Source organism: Camelus ferus, chromosome 2 (genome assembly GCF_009834535.1).
Source record: "Camelus ferus isolate YT-003-E chromosome 2, BCGSAC_Cfer_1.0, whole genome shotgun sequence".
Classification (NCBI taxonomy): domain Eukaryota; kingdom Metazoa; phylum Chordata; class Mammalia; order Artiodactyla; family Camelidae; genus Camelus; species Camelus ferus.
The window spans coordinates 77,862,061-77,886,825 of record NC_045697.1 but is presented as its reverse complement, the minus strand read 5'-3'; the positions used below and the strand labels follow the sequence as shown (position 1 = coordinate 77,886,825).

The following is a 24,765-nucleotide window of genomic DNA, read 5'->3' as shown; positions in this document are numbered from 1 at the left end:
TTTATGGGCTGGACACTATCAACACTACTTTGCCTACCTACCTGTCACAGCAGGGAGGATGGAGATGGAAGGGAAAGAGTAGGAAGACAGTTCCATCTTTAGGCTGCAACAGGGCCAACCTGCAGGCAGGACAGTTACAGGGACACAAGGTAGCAATGGTGCTAATATAAAACCCTGAGAGAATTGGCTTAGGTTTTGCTAGAAGGACAACAGTGGAGCTGCAACATCCACTGGAGGAATAAGCTTAAGTCGGCTGTGTGAAATGCTTTAAGAAATTGATTGTTATTCTGTCCCCAAAAGGAAGCAGGCCCTCTTTACTACTGACTTTATCATAATAGAAATGTTTATAGTAACCATTTTCAAATCCAATAATATAGAAAAAGTCATTTTACAAACTGTAAGGGAAAACCTTTATGGATAAATTTGAATTTTATATTATAGTGCTATGGACTGAATTGCATTCCCCTGAAATTCACACATTGGAGTCCTAACCCCCAGTGTGATGGTGTTTGGAGATGAGGCCTTTGGGAGGCATTTAGGTTCAGATGAGGTCAGGAGGGTGGGAACCTCACAGTGGGATCAGTGTCTTTATGAAAAGAGGCACCAAAAGGTTCTCTCTCTCTCTGTCTCTCTCTCTCTGCCGTGTGAGGACACAGCAAAAAGGGGGCGAACCTGCCAGCACATTGGTCTCAGACTCCTCAGCCTCCAGGACACTGAGAAAATTTCTTTCTGTTGTGTATGCTACTGAGTCTGTAGTATCTTGTTATGGCAGCCCGAGCTAATATAAATGTAAAGGGCATCCTAAAATAAGTAATGTTGACCTTCTCCATGAAACTTCTGCTAAATGGCAATTACAGATACAGTGTAGGTACTAGGCTGGATGTGAAATCACCTTTTTGTGCCTTGCTGTATTGTCTATTCCTGAGTAAGGAAAGTAAAAGTAAAAAGGGAATTGGCCTTAATTGATCACATATCTTAACATTCATGAGCCACATATCAGTGTAGTTTACTTCCAATACCATTAAAAGTAGTAAATCATACCTGACATCCTTTCTGAAATTTCTCTGGTGTTATCCAGTCTTCAAGCATTCTCAGAATGGAAGCTCCCTGTGATGGAAAAGTATGGCAAGTTAAACTAAAAGGATGCATAAGAAACAAATAACAGTGATCACTATTGTGGCTAGGTTTTCATGATCGTATTTCTGGGATAATTTTTTCAAGATGATTCTGCTAAGTTACACAGTATTGCTCGTGATTTTAGGATGAAAATACCACTTGGCATACTCCCTGTATCTATGCTCCTAAAATAACTAAAAGATAAGGAGAAATTGATAAAATGGCCATCATTTCCGTAACTTGAGGTTCAAATGATTACTGCACTTCACAAAACTAACCAGTAGATGGAGCCTTCCTAATGAAAGAGAAACGAAAAAGTTTTAGAAAAATCATGTTCTTTGATGAACGAGGAAAGCAATTTCAGGATAAAATTCTGTCTACTTCTTAAGTATATTTCAATACTTTTGAAAAAGAATTATATTTAACAATGGGAAATAGACAACTGAGGAATTAATCTGGGCAAATAGTTTAATATAGATACACAATTTAGACATAAAATCTTTTTGTTCAAACGTGGTTTATCTCATTTGGTTTTATTTAGTCTGAAGAACCTGATGAATATCTCTGCTCTCTATTGGCTTTTCACATGTTATAATTCTAAAATGCACTGTTTATAAATTTTAAAATCAACTTTCAAGTTACTGACCACAAAAACATTGCTTCCCCATTTAAGGTCACAATTTTTACTGTAATTTATTAAGTATAAGTTTTTTTCTTGTTCCGAGTAGAAGGCTAAAGGTTGAGAAACATGTATTTATTTCTGACCTAATGCCTGAAACCCAGAAAGGAAGACACTGATTTAATAAATATAAATGTCTCCATGTGAATTATTAGAATATACTATAAGTAGATTAGACATTTTCATTTTAACAGGAAGATAAAAAGAATCATTAACAATGTAAAAGAAAAATGAATAAAGGAATCCTGGAAAGCCAAAAATATGATACTATTAATGTCAAATACTAATATATAGAAGGCCTTTTTACTCAAGCCAATTTTATCTAGTATTCATTTTAATAATTATAATATTTCATCTTAAATAAAACTTAGGTAACATCCACATCAACAAAATGTATTAGTTTGCAGTTTGAACAACTTAACGTAGTGGGTAAATCATGAGGGGCTGAGGTGGAAAATTGACTAAAATATGTTGCATACAGGTGTGGAATAAATATGTTTAGAGGAGAAACTACAGGAGAAGTTGTGGGAGAAAATGGGTAACATAAAGCTTTGGGCCACTATGGATTTTCAGCAACTTTTCATAAAATTTTAATGTATTAAAAATGCCCCATCACAAGATGCTAACAAAATCATCTTTAAATCTTAAATAAAAATGGATGAAAGTAATTCCTTCAAACAGAGTTGCATTCAAATGCTTGCTGGAAGCATTCTGCTAGAAAAGGTGGCCATATGTATGGTATTTCTTATTGACGACAGGGCATAAAAAGATTTACTGTCTTTTAAAAAAAATCAAGTAATTTTAAATTGGATGCTTAACATGTAAATGTTCAGTTGTCAGAATGAGAGCCGTTATAAACAAAAGTGAAAAGACAGATTTTTAGAAATCCGATTCAGAATTCTGTGACAAACTATTGAATACTCAGCACTTGGAATAAGTTCTACACTGTCTCTCTAAGTCCATTAGCATAGTCTAGCTGTTCTTACCATTTTTAGGCATTTACTGAGAGAAAAGCCACCAAACAGGAAGAATTCAAAACAGTGTCATATTTCCCCCACCTTGCTATAAGAAATCCCATCAAAAACAGATGTGATTTCAGCAGGAGTTGACACAGTGACAACAACTGGGTGTGAAGATATCAAAGAGTCATCCTCTTGTACAGGTAATACATCTTCAAGTAACATCTGGTCACGCTGAAATGACAGAATGAACCCAAGAGATTCAGCACTTACTTTATACTGGTGTATATGTCAAATTATCATTTTTATAATACAAACTGGTGGGAAAATAAACATAAATGACTCATATTAGTTAAAACAAGGATTTAGATGTTAAAATCAATCCTATTTTGCACTGATTGGACTACACTGATTCTGTTCTCTTCTATCTGGCAGGCCAAGAAGACACAAGCATGTATAAATTCTGTTTCTGCTAATTCTATGTGACTTTCAAACATGTGCCAAACTTTCCAAGCCCTGTTTCCATATCTATGCAACAGGCATGATTGTGCCACCTCACAGATTTGTCTGAGAATTAAGTGAGGAGGCATGTTGATTTGCCAAAAATTGATGCTTTAGTGGTCTTTTTCTGTCAACTAATCATTAGAATTTGGATAATTCATAATTGACTGAAGAAAACATTAGCTTTTGCTTTAGTTCTAACAATTACCTTCTAATTCCAGTCCTAAGTTTTCTCGGCAAAATGGTGTGGTGGAGAGGTTTAGCTCTCTAGTCAGACTTCCTAGATCCAAAGCTCATTTTCTCCACTTTCTAGACATGCAAGTTTAAGTAATTTCCCTCACTCATTAAATAGGTGTAATGATGGCATCTACTTTCTAAAAATGTGCAGAGGATTTAATGAGATGATGCATGATAAGCATTTGACAAAGTACCTGGCATAGAGGGAAAACCTAACACAGTAGCTGCTATTAGTTTGATTCTTGATCAGTTAGATTCTGAAATCTAGCTCTATTAAATCACTACTAATAAAAAATCAAAAGCTTTATTGGTCTTACTTAATCAAAAATATTTCCAAGAAGTAGCATGCTGTATTAGTTTACAGTTTCCAATGTTGTGAATTGGAAAGTACAGTAAGCAAGGTACTATTGACAGGTGATGACTGTCAATCAAGGTAATTTTCACTTGGATTTTAATTTTGGGGCCCCTGAAATGTTTAGGTAAGAAGAAAGAATCTTGTTCTCAATGTCAGGAAATTTGACTCTCATCTTGGTTGTGCTTCCAATTGTCTATGTGACTATGGAAAATCATATTACCTTCCTGGGCATCAGATTTTTCACCTGAAAAAAATTTTCACACCACTAGTGTGGTACTTATCCAGCTTTCTTGCAATGTATGTTTGTTTCTCTGTCCCCTCCACCACTAGACCCTAAATTGGGAACTTCTGTAAGGACAGGAAGTGTGTTTTATTCAGTTTTGGGTCCTCCGTAATGTTCACTGAATGAAGAATGAATGAACGGATGGAGAATGAATGAGTTGGATCATGTGATTAAATTTCACTTAAGATCTGAAAGCTAAATTCTTCTGATATTTAATTGGTGTTTTTGAAACACTAAAAATTGAATGTCAAAATATTACATATTATATTATGTATAATATAACAATATTGAAGTGTTATAACTTCTTATAATATCGATATAAGAAGGGTTACTTTATGGAAAATAAAGGACAAAATAATTTTCATTTATATGAATTTAATTTCAGAAATTATGAAGTCAGCAATTTTCAACATAGATGAATAGTCCTCAACTAGGGGAAGCTTTGTGCCGCAGGTAACATCTGGAAATATGTGGAGACATTATTGGTTTCACAACTGGGATGGAGGGTTACTGGCCTCTAGTAGACAGAGGCCAGAGATGCTGCTAAGTGTCCTACCATGCACAGGGCAGCCCCCACAGCAAAGAATTAGCTGGCCCAAATAATAGTTCCATCCTTGAAAAACCCTGAAACATTTATTTTCTGCTTTTTTTTTTCCTGGTTTTTAAATGATCTTAAATTCTCCTTGGTTTATTACCTTTGTTTAGGTATTACTGGGGATATTTAAAGTTTTAGGAAGGCCTCATGTAGATTACTTTTTAAAGAAGCAATTTTTGCAAATTAAATTTTTCACTTTTTGAAGCAGGTTGTGAAAACTACAAGGGCTTCAAGCATCTAATATTCTTCTCTTTTTTAAGTTTTTTTGTTTGTTTAGGAAAGTAATTTTTTATTTGGAAAGGATTGCAGTGATTGACATAGGAATGTATTGTTTTAAAAATATTAAGTATTTGATTCTCCCTCCCCTATATATCTTCAAGAGCTAGAATTTTAAAAATTAAATATATATATATAAAATCTTTTTTAAAAGAAGACATTTGGATTGTTAGCTCTTGAAGCTGCTAACACTCTTCTTATTCTGTCCAGTAGAGGGCAGTACTCTGTATAGTACACGACCTTCTGTAAGACTGCTTAACATATCCACACACTTATTTTATATAAACACACTAATGAGAATACTTAAAAAATCTAAATACAAATAAAAACAGATGTAGCTTTGGGGAAAAATGTCTGTAGAGTTCATAGAAGCCTCTGTTCTAGGCCCCTCAGGGACACATGCTATAATAATAGAAATTACATGTACGTTTTGGGAGCTTTTAAGCTTACAGGGTGGAGAATAATATTCTTCTTTCATAGAGGAGAGGACTGACTCAGAGAGGATATGCAACTTGCTCAAGGTCACATTTCCTGTAAAGCATCTCAGAAATGATGTGTCCAGGATCTGAACCTGAGTCTAACTACTGAATTTGTGTGCTAACCTCTTTACCAAATCATTTCAGCAACCTGTCTAAGGTAAGTCATCTGTAAAATTAGGCTTAGACATTTTTCAAAGGCTTAGCACTACAGGTACTTTCTTGAACACAGAGTTGGCATTATCTAAGCTAGATATTTTTCTGCCTTGGCACATGTTCTTGAATGACTCTACCCACGGTATTTTCAGATCCTGGTGGTCAGTTGCCCTCTAGGGCCTGAGCAGAGGCTCTAAGCAAGATGTAGTTCAGCAGAGCCAGCTGGCTCCACCTTGTTCTCCCAGTGGAATTCCCAATTCATCACTGCATTTGGCCCTGACCTCAGGGCCATTGTCATAGTCCAAAGGCTTCAACCTGCTTGGCATGAGGAAAACAGATTTGGAACTTATATGTTTAGGGCTCACCATTTGCCACTCTTTTTCTGCATGTTCTACTCCCAGGAACTCAAAGAAGGAAGCAAATCCTTCATTTAGCCACAAGTCGTCCCACCATTCCATGGTCACAATATTTCCAAACCACTGAAATTATAAACAATAAAGAGATAGTTAAATTCTCATGCCTTTGGTAGAGAGACCTAAATAATTTCAGAAGATTCATTTGTTCATATAAATTTTGTCACTTGACCCAGAAGAGGCAGGCTTCATACTTAGCATTTATTTCTTGTTTTATATCCCTAGTTTTTAAAGGATCTTAAATTCTCCTTAGTTTACTGCCTTTATTTAGGCATTTCTGGGAATATTTAAAGTTCTAGGAAGGCCTCATGTATTTACTAAAGGCAAAACAATGTGTCTTAAAAGTTTCTTTAAGACGAAGTGTTTATTAATTTCAATTATTCCTTTGGTCTTAAGCCACTTTTTAAAACAAGCTAAGTTGATGCTAAGGTTCTATACCTGATGCACAAGTTCATGGGCAACCACAGTGGCCACCCTCTGTTGGTTTGATGAGGCTGATTCCTCAGGGTCATAGAGCAGGTTCGTTTCTCTGTATGTGATGAGTCCCCAGTTCTCCATAGCTCCAGTGCCAAAATCTGGAATAGCGATTTTATCTATGGAAAAAGAGAGTCCGGTGAGAAACATTCTTTCCATGTGTTCATAATGTTTCTTACCAAATTAAGTTCTTTGGATGAATGTATTTTAAAAAGGCTAAAAATAATTTCTTAGAGTAAAAAACAATCATCTATTTGTGTAAACTTTTCAGTCTTAATGAACTCAAAATTTCCATGGAACTTTTCCTGTTGGCTCCAGGTATCAATGTGTCTTTTATTTTTTAAGAAGGATATTAATGGCAATGCTCTTTTCAAGTCCTCTATAGTTCTATGTCTTTTGTTCCTTTATGTATTTCATTTTTATTTGCTTTTTCCCCCATGACTTTCACTTTGATAACACAGAGCTTCTGTTTGGGGGGATATGCTGTAAAAAGGACTGAGAAAATGGAACACTTAGAAGTGTAGAGTTTCCAAGCATATGGAAATATATTTCGATCCAAGGATACAGATTACTAGAGAATACAAAATTCCACTTTTCCCTAATTCTGTACAATTTGAGGTCAACCTGATTCCCTACTAATTAAATACTTACCATCCACCGTATGTCTGTATTAAATTAGCTGGATCAACGTGGAATTGACTATATTCTCTCTAAATTCCCTTTCATTTCTGAAGTGTTGAATTCTATCTAGACATTCTATTCCTTATTTTTGCTGGGACCTATAATCTTACACAGAGTATCTGACAGGAAGAGGCAGTGCTGATCAGTTCTGTATTAAATCCCCAGACAGAAAAGGTTGAGATTGATCAGTGGGCACAACACAGCTTCTCCAGTTAATGAACTATGATAAGGATGGAATTACTTTAATTACATACAATTTAAATGAGGCACATATATGAAAATAAATTAAATTTTCATCTAAAATTTAAGAAAAGATCCTTTCTCGTTAAAATAAAAATTCTTAAAGCTTTTTATAAAAGAACGAAAATGGATACATCTTAAATGGAGGTAAAAATTACAGCAGTTTCCTTTTAGTGTTATTTTCATTCTTAGATTTGGTTATTTTGTCATGAGAATACCACTTAAAGGTTGGAGAACTATTCTCCCGAAGGGCCAGTATTTTCCATAATGTTACAGTGTCACATGTACCTAACTCATGAACAAAAGGAATTTTTTGTAACCTCATTTCCCTGTGAGTATTGACATTATAATTAATTAGCTCTAGTGCTTTTAATTTTGGGGCGGTGTAATATATACAGAAGTCAATTGTCAGGATAGTCTAAGATAAAGTCAATTCTGAAAGGGTTGAAAATGTAGATGAAAGTATAAAGAAAAAGAAGGAATGGGGAGAAAGAGGAAGAAAAGAGAAGAGAGAAATACATTTGTGAGATTTCCACATCCCAGGTTATCCTGAGTGGTACAAGAGAAATAAAGAGAAAAAAAGACTTTCTAATTAATGCGCTCAACATTTTATTAAATTATTCCGACTTTGGTGAAAAGTTGTTTCCCCTCCTGTCTCCTTCCCAAGTATGTGTTAAGCAATTTTTTTTTTTTTAAATGTAGCATCCAGAAAGTTACCTGGTCACAGCCATTGCCATGTAGAGAGTTTGGTATTCCAGTTGCTTTGCACTGGTAATTTATTAAAGTAAGGAGAGAAACAGAAATAGAGAAGTCAACTATTGTTTGGTTTGTTTTCTGGTTGCCTTCATTTCATCCCTACAGACATCTCTTTGGGCTTTACATTTAAAGTCTTTGCTAAAACCACTTTTGCTAATGATAGGAGTATTGTATCCACACCATTGTGATTATAGCACTATTTTTATTTTAAAAAGAAAACATGTTCCACTCCCTCCTCAATGTTGGAAGAAATATTTATGGAAGGAGCACCAGTGTTTCATTTTAACTGCTGGAGAATCTAGAATTTGTGTGCAATAGTGGAAAGACTGGAAATACATGGCACTCTGACAGCATTATTTATCAGCTCACTGATGGTAGGGAGGCAGTGTAAGCTATTGGGATGGGTACTGATTTTGAAATCAACTGATTCTAGGTTGCTGTTTATGGCTCCATCATTACTGATGTCTGCAGTTTTACATATATACTTACATCTTTATTTGAAAGTAAAATACTATACATTTATTGGGTAAAAACAGAGTATAGATGTTATTTTTGGAGGAATCCAGAATGGATCTTTCAGCATCTAATAAGTATTAGGCACATAGTACAGGCATATAATAAAAAGAATAAGAGATGACCATTAACTAAGGATGCTAAAACTGGAGAAAGTGAGTTAACCTGGATGAAAACAAAGGCAATATTAAATATAAGAAAATTAAAAAATGGTTCTCACCTAATTTAGGAAGAGAATATTCCATAGCAAAGTAGTCTTCAAAATAATCAAACACACTTTTAGTTATATTTGCAGCATATTCAGCTGTGTGTTTTTGCTCTGGCTGGACATATATAGTGAGCTATTTAAAAAAAACACACACACACAAAAATCCAGTGAAAATTCTTCATCTGATAAAACACAAAAAATATGACACATGACATAGTGGAAAGAAGGTGGACTTTGGAGCCAGATAAGTCTAATTGGAATTCCAGTTCTACGTGGTCTTGGACAAATTGCTTCGCATCTCTGAGACTCATGTGTAAAGGAAAAGAATACTGCATAACTCACTGAGTAATTTCAATGACTAGAAATAATGTAAGACATAATGGCTGGCATAGTGTCTGATATATTTTTAAGTGTTATTACCTTTTTTTCTATTTAGAACATATATTGTCTTCTTAATATTTATGTTTCTATCTACATATCTATCTCTGTGTAATTTATCTTTGAGGAAATAAAGCATGTGATTTTTCACATCTAAAAGGGCCCTTAGACACATGTTTTCCACTTGTGCTTTTTTATCCATTGCTACCCAAAGTACCCTTTTGATATGAAACTATTCTACTTCAGAGTCTAAAATACAATGATTCAAAATTTTCCTGAGAGGGAAGCATCTTGATAAGCTACACCTTGATAACCTACAGCTCCAAGTCTCTAGGATTTATTTTATGCCATGACATAATTTATAAATCAAAGCAAGTACAGACTTTTTACCTCCCAATTCTAAGCATGTACAACCCAGAATAACCAACACAACAATGAAGGAGAAAAATAAAGTTGGAGGACTGATACTACTTGACTTCAAGACCTACTGAAAGCTAGAGTAATTAAGACAATGTGATATTAACAGAAGAATAAGCAAATAGGTCAATTCAAGACAATAGGAAGCCCAGAAATGGACCCACATAGAGTCACTGATCTTTGACAAAGGAGTAAAGGCAATACAGTGGAGCAAAGATAGTCTTTTCAACAAATGGTGCTAGAACAACTGAACATCCATGTGTAAAAATAATGAATCTAGACCCAGAGCTCACACCCTTCAGAAAAATTAACTCAAAATTGATCACATATCTAAATGTAAAACACAAACCTACAAAACTTCTAGGAGATAGCATAGAAGAAAACCTAGTCAGCTTTGTGAAAGATGATGTCAAGAGAATGAAAAGACAAGCTGCACACTGGAAGAAAATAGTTGCAAAATGCCCATCTGATAAATGACTGTTATTCAAAATATACAAAGAGCTCTTAAAACTCAACAAGAGGAAAAGAAACAACCTGATTAAAAAATGGACCACACACCTTATTAGACAGCTCACCAAAGAAGATACGCAGAGAGCGAACAAGTATATGAAAAGACACTCCACATCATATGTCGTCAAGAAGATGCAAATTAAAATGGCACACTCACTAGAAAGGCGAAATCCCAAACACTGACAACACCAAATGTTGGTGAGGATGTGAAGCTGTAGGAACTCTGATACTTTGCTGGTGGGAATGCAAAATGGTACAGCCACTTTGTAAGACAGCTTGGCAGTTTCTTACAAAACTAAACATACTCTTACCATATGACCCAACAATTGTGCTCCTTCATATTTACCCAAAAGAGTTTAAAACGTCCAGCACGAGCATGTTTATAGCAGCTGTATTCATAATTGCCAAAACTTGGAGGCAATCAAGATGTCTTTCATATACCACATCAACTGTGGACAATGGAATATTATACGGTGCTAGAAAGAAATGAGCTATGAAACTGAAAAAATAAGGAGGAATCTTAAATGCATATTACTAAGTGAAAGAAGCCTATCTGAAAAGGCAACATAGTATATGATTCCAACTATGTGACATTTTGCAAGCATCAAAACTATGGAGACAGTAAGGAGATCAGTGGTTGCCCTGCCAAGGGGTGAGGGATGGAGAGATGATTAGGTAGAGCACAGAGGATTTTTAGAACAGTGAAAATACTTTGATACAGTAATGATGGATATCTATCATTATACATTTATCCAAATGCATAGAACATACAACACTGAGAGTGAACCCTAAGGTAAGCTATGGGCTTTGGGTATTACAGTGCGTTGATGTAGATTCATCCTTGTACTCTTTGGAGGAGTGATACTGATAATGGGGAAGGCTATGCATGTGTGAGAGCAGGAGGTTTGTGTGAAATATTTGTACCTTCCCCTCAATTTAGTTGTAAATCTAAAACTGCCCTAGGAAAAAAAAAAAAGAAGTGTTTTTTAAAGAAGTGTGTGAGGAATTCAAATAAAGTATATTTGTTGAATCTAAGGCCTGATTCAAAACTCTCAAGTAAAGCAAAAGATGCAGCCATCTGGTAAGTTCAGTCCCACCTACCTAAACAGGACAGGTGACTCATCATTTGAAAATAGGAAAAAATAAAGAGAAACTATGCCTGCCTTCCTCCTTTATTATTATTTCAAATGCATTGTTAGTTTTGATCTTCTTTTTTAGACACACAGCTTTTCTTAGACATGGTGAACTGAGAGAAGATCCAATAATTTCAAGGATGAGTTTCTAAAAAGCATCCCTTAAACCACCAGCGCTGGCTCACTGTTCCCACACCTACTGGGTAGTTGACATTCGTCCTTTATTGATATAAGTAGAGACGTGTTCATCTTCATCTTCAGGGCTACAAAACTGACTCATTCATCAGCCCATCATTCTTTTAAGTTTTGTTTTTTTTAATTAATTAATCTATTTATTTATTTGCTTTCCAGAAGAGGTGATACATTTCCTCACTGACCTCCTGTTCTCTTTGTGAACAACCGCATGCCTCTTCTAAGAAGTTAAGTGAAACCAAGGATCCAGTTGGCGGCCACTGAACAGAGCAAAGGTAATTGCCCCCTATGAAATCAAAACCGTCACATGCATATAGGATTGCCGTGTTGTAAACTGAGATGCTCAGAATTTTTCATCTGTGAACTGATTAGTATGTCAGTACTTCCTCAGAATTTCTACCACATCTCTTCCCTTCTGTTAAAACCTTCAGAAAGGGTAGTTCCTCTTGACCCACTCCACTGTGGTCTACACACTCTGTACTTTTGTGTGGTACATATTTGGAGAGTGAAAGAGGGTTGAGAAAGAGGAAGAAGAGGTAACAGTGAGGTCCCCCACCTTCAGTGGAGCAACGGGGAGGAGAAAGACCTTGTGCTTTTTCTACCAGTTCCTTCTCATTGCCTGTGCTGGTAGATGGACTCCCTTCCATCAGAATGCTTCTGAGATTGTCTGGGTTTCTTACTCTCCATGTTTCTGTTGCCAGCAGCAATGCTGGCATGCAGTGTCCTTCAACAAGATTGATGTTAATGTAAATTCAATCAAAATAAAAGTAGTCCCTTCCTCTTTTGTTTCTGAGAAGCTCAACACCACACAGAAGTATGTTTTGCTCTACAGTCTGGCCAGTCTGCAGGTCACCTATGATCTATGACCCTTATTTTGAAGCATCATCAATCATATTTTATGACCACTGCTTTGATCAACTGAGTTAAGCAGTCACAGAATATATAGATACAGCCCATTAACGTTGTGATGTCCTTAGCCAAAGCATATTTATGTGTCCTATCTGCCATATATCACAAACATTTTTATTTTAAAGATTCCTTTCTGTGGGCTTTGGTAGAAGTGGCTGACTCTCCTCTATCGTCTGCTAAGCCTCAGCACTCTGTCCATGACGAAGTTCAGTAAATTGCTCCTGAGTTGTCATTCCTCAGTAATAATTGCTGTCTTTCTAGTTTACATGCTTGTTTTACTGAGATAATTTTTTTAAGCATGTAGCTAACCATATTGAAATAGCATGGGGTGAAAAGGGAGATATCCATGTATATTCTTTCTTCTTAACTTCTAAGAAGTCACATATACCTTTATCATTAAGGACTCTATTAAAGGTTAAATATAAAGGTTTTGTATAAATTTTATACATATATACACATATGTATGCATATATATATGAAGTTTGTACAGCTTCAAGAACCTACCATGAATTCATATATTTACTTTTTAAAGATAGTAAAATCCCTAAGTCAATTAAATTTTCTAGATATACCACTGGTGGATAGTGTTGGTCATGGCTCAAAGCACTGAATCTGCTGGGCTAGTGTTGGATGTGGAATCTATGCCTTCTGAAGCCTATATGCTGCTGATTATTCTGTAATACATCTGCTTTATCACTGTTGTTGCTTTTCTCTTATCCTGTGGAAATCTACGGTAAAGAAGGCTTTTAGAGTTGTTAATATTGTCCTTTTAATTAAGGGTCTCCAGGAATTTGAGAGAGAATTTAAGCTGTGAGAATTGATTCTAATTGGTTACTGTCATTTCTTTTATGTGCAATCATTATGATTACTTATTAGTCTGAGTACTTAAAAATTTCCAGATAATGTGATAAGCACTTACTATGCGATGTTCCACTCTACATATCAGTTTTATGAATCTGACACTATTAATAATAAAATAAAATATTTTGCATCACTGATGATAACTTCCAATCCTTTCATTAGTCCAGTTTCCACAACTGTAAAATCCAACAAGTTCTGAAAATCTAAAGTTCTTCATATGTTCTAAGCAAACTAATATGGTAGTATCATCTAACCTGAACTGATAGGAGTTTTTTAAAATAATTCTTATTGTTCTCAGTACAAAAATACTGCTGCAGAAATATTACTGTTTGATATATAAGGTGCTGCCCCAGATCCCGCTGTTTTTACTCAATAGTACCTTTCACAAATCTGAAAATTTCTGAATTCCAGTGTACAAGTCACAAAGGTTTTAGATAAGGATCGTAGACCTTTATTTCAAATTTTAGAGTTTGAAGTGTTTTAAAAATAAACTTCCTCATTGTGTACATGAGAAAAATGAAGATAAAACTGACACTAGACTTCAGCGCAGCTCGTTTTACTATATCATTCTACTACTTTTTTCTGTGCCTAAGAATGAAACCTGACTTTCTCTAGCTACAAAATAGAAATAATAATACCTACCTCATAGTTAATGTGAGCATTAAATAAGCTAATCTAATAGTTTTATGTGTCCATCGAGAACATTTGTATCATTAGAGATAATATATTGAATGATTAACCTCTAATTTTCTTTGGACTTCCTTATGTGTGGGTGAAAATTGCATTGTGGTATCCACATTACCATTAGGAATACTATTAGAATGAAGGGGGGGAGGAAACTAAAAGTTAATTTTTTGACTCCAGAATAGGCTTTTCATGCCCACACAATAAATTTGAAAGCCAAAACCTTTTGATTCGCAAGAGCCTGGTTGGAAAGGCTTTTAATAATAAAAACAGAAGATGAGGAAAAAGAAAACCACAGAGTTTATGCTTTAACAATAGTGTGGAAGAGAATGGAGGGAGGCCCAGCCGGCTCTGTCTCAATAAACTAGATGAAATTTTTGTGAACCAGGAGAGGGGTACTGAGGTTGATGGGGCAAGACTCTGGAAGGGCATGTTAGGGTCTAAGATGAAAGGCACTGAACTTGGAAAGACTATGTGAACAGAGGGGATTAGGCTGAACAGATGGCAGCCACCACTGCTACCACCACCCTGGTCAGAAGCCCAGCCAGTGCCTGCAGGTTTGCCACCACCATCTGGGGGCCCTGCAGATCTACTGTGCCCTGTTGTCCTTGTCTGCTGAGTGTCTTCCACTGACAAAGGTGGCCAAACATCCAGTTTGCCCAGGAATATCCCAGGAAGGTAAATCTACTGATTATCTGTTCACACCTCTCATCTCAGCATAGTTAATAACACCTCTATTATTTATATTTTATAAATGATAAAATGTATGGTCACTCTACCCATCAACAACAGCCTGCCTTTCCACTGCCGATCATCAAGCAGACTTAGCATCTGTTCATTTCTTGAGGTTTGTCCCTCTTATCTGAACTGTTCCAAAAGACACATCACTTTATATGGCCCAAGACTCTTGCAGGGCCTCCTAAAACAGAAGGTGAGATCTTTGGCACTCAAAGAGATGGTATATCAGCAAAGAACTGAAAACACACTCGGATGACACAGGACATAGGTGACTGTCCCTGTTGCACATCTCAGTTGAAGTGTAGTTATCTTAGCATATTTTACTCCCTTCAGGGCTTAGCATACTCCTTGTGCACGCAGTAGGTGCTCAATAAAGACTGATAAAACATTCTGATTGGAGGAACCCTAAATTTTATTATCGATGCTGACATAGCCAGGATGAAAAAGAGAAAAGAATTCTATATTGTTTTTAATTCTATAAATGCATGTTTAAGGTACATAGTTAGTATTACTGAATGTCATCAAATGTGCTTAATTTTATAAGTTTATGTCCTTGTAATGTTCTTCAAGCAGTAGGCAGGCATTTGGGGAGGAGGAATACTTAGCAGAAAGGAACAGTGATACTTTGGGATTTTTTTCAAGTTTTGTTTGTGACTACTTTATCACAGGGATGTGATATATTCTTCCTAAATCTTAGTTTGCCTCTTATCCATAGGTGATTACAAATACACAAAATTTTGGCTTGAAATTTGGGTGACTAAGGACTGTTTTTTTTCTGTGGCTTTGAAGGTTCAAAATGTGTTCAGAACTTTGAGTTCCAGAGCTCAGCTGCTATGAGGTACTGTTTGAGAAGAAACCCAGATCATTACTTAGGTTACAGAAAACATTTGTTTGCAGCTGACTTCTCATTTAAGTCAAAATTTAAGTTGTTTGACGCTTGGTGATAATCATTACTACAGTAGCATTTTTTTTAAACAAACATTTAAGAAATCTACCTTACCTCATAGAATTTTATTTTATTTTTTATTAATATTATTTTATGAATTTGAATAAAGAATAAGAATCATTAGCAGTCTTCTATGGCTTCTTGAATTAAATACATTTCTTTAGAGAAGATTAAGAGCCCTTAATGTAAAATAGCCCTTCTAGGAAAGAAAGAAAAATTTTGTAATTTATTAAAATGCTATAAAAATCAAACTCATTCTGAAAAGTTAGCATCAAGAAGACCACAAATAACAAATCTTAGTGAGGATGTGGAGAAAAGGGAAACTTTGTACACTGTTGGTGGGAATGTAAATTGCTCCAGCCACTATGGAAAACAGTATGGAATTTCCTCAAAAAACTAAAAACAGAACTACCATATGATCCAACAATTCCATTTCTGGGTAGATAGTCGAAGAAAATGAAAAAATTAATTCAAAAAGAAATATGCACACAATGTTCACAGGAGCATTATTTACAATAGCCAAGATATGGAAGCAACCTAAGTGTCCATCAACACATGAATGGATAAAGAATATGTGATTTATATACACACACACACACACACACACACAATGGAATACTACTCAGCCATAAAAAAGAATAAAATTTTGCCATTTGCAACAACATGGATGGACTTGGAGGGCATTATGCTTAGTGAAATAAGTCAGAAAAAGACAAATACTGTATGATGTCACTTATTTTCAGAATCTAAAACATACAACAATCTAGTGAATATAATAAAAAAGAAGCAGACTCAGATACAGAGAACAAACTAGTAAGGAGAGGGGAGGGGGAAAGGCAAAATACAGGTAGGCAATTATAAGGTACAAACTACTATGTATAAAATAAATAAGCTACAAAGATATATTGTACAGCACAGGGAATATAGCCAAATATTTTATAATAACTGTCAATGGAGTATAACCTTTAAAAATTGTGAATCACTGTGTCATACACTTGAACCTTATATAACATTGTAAACCAACTATACCTCAATAAAAAATGTAAGGCAACTAACATTCAGAAAAGAAAATATGCAGAGTTAAGTCTTTTGAGCTACCTTCCAAACCTGGTTATCTTTTTTCCTAACAGTTTTTTAGGATTAGGTCCTCTAATCTGAATTTTCTCATGAGCATCAAGGACATTTTAAGCATAGTGAATGGTTCAGGTACTAATATCTACTACTACAGGTAAAAAATTAAGAAGAACATAGGCCTCAATTCAATATTTATTGATATAAAGAGATTCTTTCCAGAATGGTGAGTGTAATCAGGATATTACAGATTCTTGAATTGCACAGTATAATCTCATTATGAATAGCAGGTGATAAATGTACCAGAATAATACTGACAGAAGCAGAGTAGATAAGAATGGTCTTTTGAGTCATGAAATTTCTACTAAAAATATATTACACAAAAACTAACTAGTTTCTTTTCTTTTCTTTTCTTTTCTTTTTTTTTTTTTTACTGAAAAAGTAATATAGACACTTTGGCTCTAGATCATGTAGTAAATTGATGCTTTGATATACCCGTATTGTTTCTAACTTACAGAAATGACAGATGCAATATAAAAGTGGAAAACCCACAAGACATATGAGGGCTTCTAACAATATATGCATCTCTGTGGAGTTAGTAAAAATACAAAGCAGTGTGTAGGAACTAAAGCTATCAGTTTATTGAGCTCTAGTTTTAGAAGGAATTAGCAACAGGTTCCTGGGGGTCAGATTGAGGTCATACTTTGGAAATCATGTTTTTAAACTTTTTCTGCTATTTCTCATTGTTTTCCCATAGCTTTCTGTTCTTATCTTATGATGATCATATCTTCTTGAATCTCTGAGTATAATAATTGAAGGATTTATTTGTGAGAATTCTAATTTTTATGGCTTTTTTTGGTTTCCCTAGCTGTTACTATTTACTCACTCTGTGCTTTTCTGTTTATTTGTCTTGGATTTTCTCTTTTATGTTGCTTATTTTCCTCATATGCCTGTTTGTCTTATGTTGTCTTTTCAGCTCTAAGAATGTAGTACTGTGAGGCTGGTGTGGGTTCCTGCTGATGTTACATTTAAGTGGATTTAAGTAGGGTGGTTTTCTGGGGTAGGAAATTGTACTGGAACATTTGTACTTGGGTGTTAAGTGCTAGATTCCAATTTAGAGTGAGTGGGTAGGGGGCCAGTCAGGCAACCTCTCAAATGCCCAAGAGGTGAAGTTTATCTTGAATTGACATTCACACTGCCTTAAAGTCTTCCTGTAAGATCCTGTTCAACTTTTGAAGGAAAGAGCTCTACAGGCTTTTGCAGGAGGGAAAACTCTGGTTTTCTATCTTCTGTATGTGGGGTAGAGGGAGGAGCATCTCTTCCCTCCAGTGACTGGTGAAGAGGTAAAGATATTTTTCAGAATATCACATTTCAGAAGGTGGAGCAGGGTACATTGTTTGAAAAGAATTTGGAATTTGAGATTCCACCAGTTGCCACTTGGGTGATCTTGAGCAAATTACCTAAGCTCATTGTTTCAGTTTTCTCCTCTGTAAAGTGAGAATGATGGTTTCTTTCTTATAGAATTATATAGCATTTTGTTTTATGTATATAATATGTAGCACAGAGGTGGACTAACCATTAGACAGCCTAGCAAGTGTTCACGGCCTGAGCAAAATAGGGGCCTCCAAACTGAGGAAAATAATTAGGTAAAAGTATTTAGCTTTTCTGAAGAAAATTATTAAGTTCATCATCTTGATTTTTAAAAAGCTTATTTATATCTTCTCATACTTTTAAGAAATGCTTTTTGACACACTATTTAGAATTACATATCAGAATGGCACCACAGACATTTCAGTGCTTAGTTACTTGAAGAATATTTTTCTACCTCTGGTTTCTTATTCTCCCTCTGGTCTCCATCTGGGACCCCAAACATATACACCCAACCGTTTTACTAAATTGGGCATACTGAAATGTTTAATACGTTTGTGCTGATATACTTAGGAGCTAGCTTTGGATTTATAGTGAATTTTCCCCTTAAAATAATTCAAGGCTATGTATTCCTATGGCTATTTTGTTGGTTCATTTTCCACCTGGGCCCTTTTGGCTTACATTTCTCTATATTGTTCAGTGTATCATTAGGATCACAGATCCTGGTGACCAGTGGGCTTTTCTAGTCTGTTGTGTGAAAAAAAAACTATTCAAAAAAAGTAGAAAATCACAAATGCATAGGTGGTAAAGTTTAAAAAATACAGTGGTACTCACAGGTATTCCCCTTTTTGACATTCTTGTTACGGAGTCAAACTGATGTACAGCAAAGCACACCAAGTAAGTGCTCATGGGGACAGACTTCTGGAAAGTTGTTCGATTCCATTTATCATCCACCGACTCTTCTTTCTATCGAAAACAAGAGATAATCTTTTGTTTATAAAAAGATCAATCATGCACAAGACAAATAGTTGCTCCAAATCTGGCTTTCTAGTCAGACATCTTTTGTCAAAGCTTATGGGTAAAAAGCAATTTTACCCTAAAATGGTGATGTTTAAAAAACTAAAGAAAAATGCATTTTATTTTTAGTGCTGTGACAGAGTGACAGAACTATATACTGGACTAAGTTTCTCAAAGAGAAATACAACTTTGTGATATAAACTGGACAGGAGTTTATTTCTCTTTCTACATTAAACACACAATCCTGACCATAATATTTGAGCGGATACCATGACCCCTTAATGAAGAATAGGCTAGTGCTCAGTTCCTTGCACACAGGAAGAACTAAGCAGGTATCTGCTGACTGACTATGTGCAGGAGAGCAATGGCTGTACCAGGCATAGCAGGATGTCTGATTTTCTTTTCCAAGCCTGGTGGTCTCCATCAGAGACCCAAGGTATGGTCACTAAAGTCACTGCTATGGATGGAGAGAAGGATTTTATTACTTGAATCAACTACCAACCCCACCTGTCTGGTTTTCTATCCATGCCAACTTTGCTTTCCTCAATGCCAATCACCAGATCTAAATACTTCATCCATGAATACTTGCCTAATTCCTGCTACCCATTGTTTAAACATTTCCATATGCCCTGCAGCCACACAGTAAGTCACACTGCAGTGGGAAGCTTTCAAAAAGAATTAAGAGAAGGAGGCTGGACCAGAACTTAATGCGTCATTGACAAAGCAAGCATGTTATATGCATGTGCTTGTAGAGTAGTATTGGAGCCCCAGCAAAGTTACTCTACAATACAAACCTAGTAGTTTTAACCTCCTAAGGACCCAGAATATTCACCCTCTTCCAGGACTATTTTCTGGAACTAGGTGAAGGTGAAGGAGTATACTCTGCAGAATGAAAATGTCACGTAGGGAAATCTTAAGCAGAGGTTAGTAAAGTTTGCACTTTTTCTCCTCCAACCTTCATTTTCTCCCTTCCATCCCAAAAGATTCTGATGGCATTTTACTCTGATCCAGGCTTCTGCGTTAGTATGTCATACTTTAAGTTCATCTTTTCCTCTTTCTTCTCCAATCAAAACTCAATTGTCCAGGTGTCTGACACTAGAAGAAAAGTTGATAACCTGACTGACGTTGAGGCATGGATGGCTGGTGATGGTTTACTTTTTGACACTCTTAAAGCTTTTGTTTGCTTTTTCAAGGGATATCTGTAATTAAAACAGATGAATTTCAATGATGATATTTCAGATAGTAGGACAGAAAGATGCAAGATATAACGTAGGCAGAGTACTTTTCTGGTATCAGGTAGGTGACAATTATATCTAAGGGTGAACTTGATCCTTTTACATGTCAAAGATATAAGGTATAATAAACCTCAACCTTGAAGTAATGACACTCTAGTTAACTGTGTTGCCCATTATGGGGTGGAGGAGCAGTAACAGAGGAAAGAGTCATGTTAATAATTATTCAAACAGAACTTATTGTAGCCTATTTTTTTTTTAACATTTAATGAGTACTTCTTGTTCGCTGGAATACCTATGGGTATGGTGCTCTCTGGAGCTGGTGTCTATACTTCAAGATTTAAGTGATGATTTTTTGCAGTAGCTCTATCTTGAAAACTGGGTGTATATTCAACTGAAAACAAAGAGTATTTTTATGTCTGTAATTCCATTAGTTTGCTTTTGATTTGTCATGACTAGGAGATTCTCTCACTTAAGCAGAGCCCAGCTGATGTATGTCTACTGTATTCACTCTTGCTTAGAAAGCCCAATGTGGTGTTTTTGACTGGACTGTGATATCTTAGGGTAAAGACTTCTAGTGCTCAAAGAAAAGAGATTGACCAAGTGTATTTTCAAGCCTCTAAATAAGCTAGTAGAGCATATTTAATTTGAGACTTCAGTGGGTTCTCTCACAACAAATCAGTTAATTTATCTGATACTGTAAACAGTCTAGCTGCATAAATAAAACAAAAATACTCACCTCCACTGGCATATTTGAAAGTGCCTTATACTCTTTGAGGTGGATGATAGACACTGTGTAAGTTGCCTTTTTGTTGGGCTCATCAAAACAAGGAAAGGATTTCCTGGCATCTGTTGGTTCATGATCAGTGGCTGCTATGCTCCTTGGAAACAAACACAAACAAACAAAATATATATTGCCTCTTCTGACAGCCCTTATGTTTCTAATTCTATAGAGAAGAATCAATTTTGTAATTATAACTACTGCATTTCTTAAAATTAGTTTCCATCCAGAAAACTATCAAAGAGTTGTCAAAGTCTTTCCTGGGATTTTCAGGTTAACAAATAAGTGAAAATCCAGAAACTGCTTCAGATGTTTTATATGAAAAGATATTTTGAGGCCATAACTAAAATCTGTGAACTCTAAATGAGCAAAAATTAATCCAGTTATGAATGATCACTTTTTCCACCCCAAAGCCATCAAGCAACAAGTAGATGAACACAAAGCCAAACTCGATGGCTTGCTTGTAACTGTCCTTGTAAGTGTGAACAGCTGTGTTCTGTCTCAGAGTAAAGGAGTATATTCCAGAGTCCACAGCTCCTGTCCCACAGGAGCTGTCCCTAATGGCACATTTTTTCTTACTTGTGTTACCCCAGGGAAAAAAATCCAGTTTCATTTCCATGAAAGGCAGTGCCTTGAACAGTCTCCCAGTGAAGCAACCTTTGGCCAGGTTTAAAGCCCACATTTGGAAAGAGACAGTATTCTTTTATGGCTCTAACTAGATACATGCTTTTGTAAGCTAAAATGTTAATATTTAATGTTTCCATCACTTCAAAGTAGAAATATTTTTTTCTGAGTAATTGCTCCAAAAAACCCCAATGAATATATACTTTTTACATGTAGTTATATCATAGTAAGATATTATACATTTGCTCATTAGAAGAGTAAGCAAAGTAAAAAGTATAAAAGAAAGAAAAAGTAAGGAAATACTGATTTATATTCATTAATAATTTGTGTAAGAAAAATATTTTGTCCTTCCGGATTCTCAGAGACTAAGGAAGGTATTTAATAAAGAGTAACAATTGAAATTATGACATTTTCATTCATCCAATAAATATTTATTGAACCCCTTCCTTCACACACACACACACACACACACACACACACACACGCACACATACATTTACCACACATTATTCTAAGTGCTGAGGGAATAACAAAGAATGAATAAGTAAGTTCATAAATAGAGTGATAAGAGCTATGTAGAAAATAAAGCAGGGGAAGTGACAGAGAATGACTCAGGAAAAGTGATGAGCAACATTAGGCAGAGTAGTTAGGAACAATCTCTTGGAGTAGATGATGGTTTGCTAAGATTTGAATGATGAGAAATGGTCAGATAATTGGAGATTAAGCAAAATGTGTTCTAGCAGAGGGAACAACTAATTCACAGTCTCCAAAGTGGAAAATAATTTGATGTGGTTGAGGACCTGAAAGATGTCCAGTGTGGCTGAAGTATAGTGAGCCAGACTGGGGGTAGGGGGTGGTCAGTAGAGGCTGTGTTAAGAGCCTGCATTTCATTTGGGTTCAAGATGTATTATATTCATTAATTTATCTAAAACAGAATATACCATAGGTCAACATCCATCTACAAGAAATTAAAATATTCTAAAATTTCTTTTAAGAATCCGCTATTTACAAAAATTAATTGTTAAATACTCAGCCAAGAAACCTAATCTTTAAAAAAATAAAACCATAAAAGTGGCTTTCTTTTGGGACACTGTTGGCTGAGTGAGAGGACTTTCTGGGACGACTGTAAATATTTGTACCTTATTATGAGTGTGGGTAACAACAATGTGTGCATTTGTCAAAATTTATTGAATTGTTCCTATTAGATCTTGTGCATTTAATGTATTTAAATTTTACCTAAAAATAACTGTAAATGAATATTGAGCTCCAATAAGTAGGTTTGTATTGTTGCAGTGGAATGGGTTAGCAATTTAGAAACAACCTTTTTGGTATCCTAGGCTTGAGCAAATTAAAAAAAAATGAGGATAGTGCAAGGCAGGTTTCTCACTGTTGGTGAATAGTTATAAGTTTGTAAAAGGGGAAGACTAGAACTTGTTATTGAATTGTAATTGCAGGTTCAGTATAAACTCACTTTTTCATAAGTATATATAGATAAATGGATATAAAAATACACACAGAGACATGTCTTTTCTAGTTCTTTCTGCTTAGCAGGACTAAAAGGAAATGACATGCTTGTAGCAATGAGCACAACTATAGTTCCTACTAAATACCACTCTCCACTAAAAGAAACCAGAACTTTTTATAAAAACAACTGATCCCAGTGCTGGTTCAGGAAGATACAAGATGATCCTGGAACACCTTGCTTTGACAAAAAAAATAAGGAAGTTCTCAAAGAATTATAGGAATAAGTCAAAAGGACATAAAGCCAGTTTGAGCGGACTTCCACTGGCTAGAGTAGAGGAAATGGGAACATCAAAATAGGTAGTGGGATTATAACCTACTGAATAAAGTAAGAATCCATGATGGAAATTATGAATAGGTAGGTAGGAGAGAGGGAAAGCTCTTCTTTACAATAGATTGCCTACTAATAAATTTAGAATGAATGGTGGCTTTAGAAAGTCATCAGTGGATGTCAAAACAAAGGGGCAAAGGTGTGATGAGGAAAGGGATATCTGAATAGTTGCAGAAACTTTCTCTGAAAATTACTTACAGAGAGAAAAACTGTAATTTTACAATGGAGAAAACCACTAGATACCACTGTAAGCAAGTGCTCAAATACAGTATCACTAATAATTGTACAAACCGACATGATGTGATTTCCTGAGAGAGGCACTGCATCTCTTTTGTGAAATTCCTGATAAAAATGCTTAACTTGTGTTTTTAAATTGTGAGGAAAGTCAGACAAACTAAAATTGAGGGACATTCTCAAAATAGCTAGCCTGTACTCTTCAAAAGTAACAAGGTTATCAAAGACAAAGAAAGACTAGGGGGAGGGGCTTCAGGATGGTGGAGAGGGACATGGAGCTCACCTTCTTCCACAAAAACATCAAGAATACATCTACATGTGGAACAGTTCTCACAAAAAACCCACTGATCTGTCAGAAGATCTTATACTAGCAAAGCTACAAGAAAAATCTCCACATAACTGGGTAGGAAAAAAAGAAGAATCGGTATGTGACCTGTGCCCCAGGAGGGAGCGGTGAAAGAGGAAAAGTTCCCTCACCCTAGGGAGCCCATTACCAGTGGAGAGATCAGCTGGGACAAAAAGGGAACTTCAAAGGCTTGGAGGAGAGCACAGCTGCTGGTTCACTGCAAGCCAAACAGGGAGAGACTGGTGAGCAGGATGCAGGCCACCTGCTGCCCTCCCCAGCCCAAGACACAAGCCTGCTGGTATGTGTGGGGGCTGGGCCCTGAAGGTCAGGCTCCAGAGGATAGATCCAGGGAGAGGACTGGGAGGACAAGGGTTGGCTGCACGGAGACAGCCTGAAGGGGCTGGAGTGTGGGTCGAGCTGATTGGGAGTATGTGCAAGGAAGCCCAGGTCCACCATAAAAAGCCCCATTGTTAGCACATGCAAAAGAAGGGGCGGGGCCCTGCCATATTGGTCCTCTTCTTGGCTTGTTCTCTATCAGGATGGCTCTGCCTCTG

General features: G+C 35.9%; 1 protein-coding gene and 1 long non-coding RNA gene across 2 annotated transcripts in view; one reads left to right on the top strand and one right to left on the bottom strand.

Moving 5' to 3' along the window:
* Nucleotides 1-24,765, bottom strand: part of ENPEP (glutamyl aminopeptidase) — a 76,448-nt gene that overhangs the window by 40,795 nt on the left and 10,888 nt on the right. Inside the window, exons 2-8 of the mRNA XM_006191298.2 lie at nucleotides 21,114-21,255; nucleotides 18,960-19,091; nucleotides 8,931-9,051; nucleotides 6,485-6,639; nucleotides 5,999-6,112; nucleotides 2,854-2,988; nucleotides 1,042-1,107 (exon numbers count right to left, since the gene is read on the bottom strand). Of these exons, the coding sequence (XP_006191360.2) occupies nucleotides 1,042-1,107; nucleotides 2,854-2,988; nucleotides 5,999-6,112; nucleotides 6,485-6,639; nucleotides 8,931-9,051; nucleotides 18,960-19,091; nucleotides 21,114-21,255 (865 nt within the window). The remainder of the gene's footprint in view (nucleotides 1-1,041; nucleotides 1,108-2,853; nucleotides 2,989-5,998; nucleotides 6,113-6,484; nucleotides 6,640-8,930; nucleotides 9,052-18,959; nucleotides 19,092-21,113; nucleotides 21,256-24,765) is intronic.
* LOC116657967 overlaps nucleotides 11,712-24,765 on the top strand; it is a 166,335-nt gene continuing 153,281 nt past the window's right edge. Inside the window, exon 1 of the long non-coding RNA XR_004313156.1 lies at nucleotides 11,712-11,823. This is a non-coding gene — a long non-coding RNA (uncharacterized LOC116657967). The remainder of the gene's footprint in view (nucleotides 11,824-24,765) is intronic.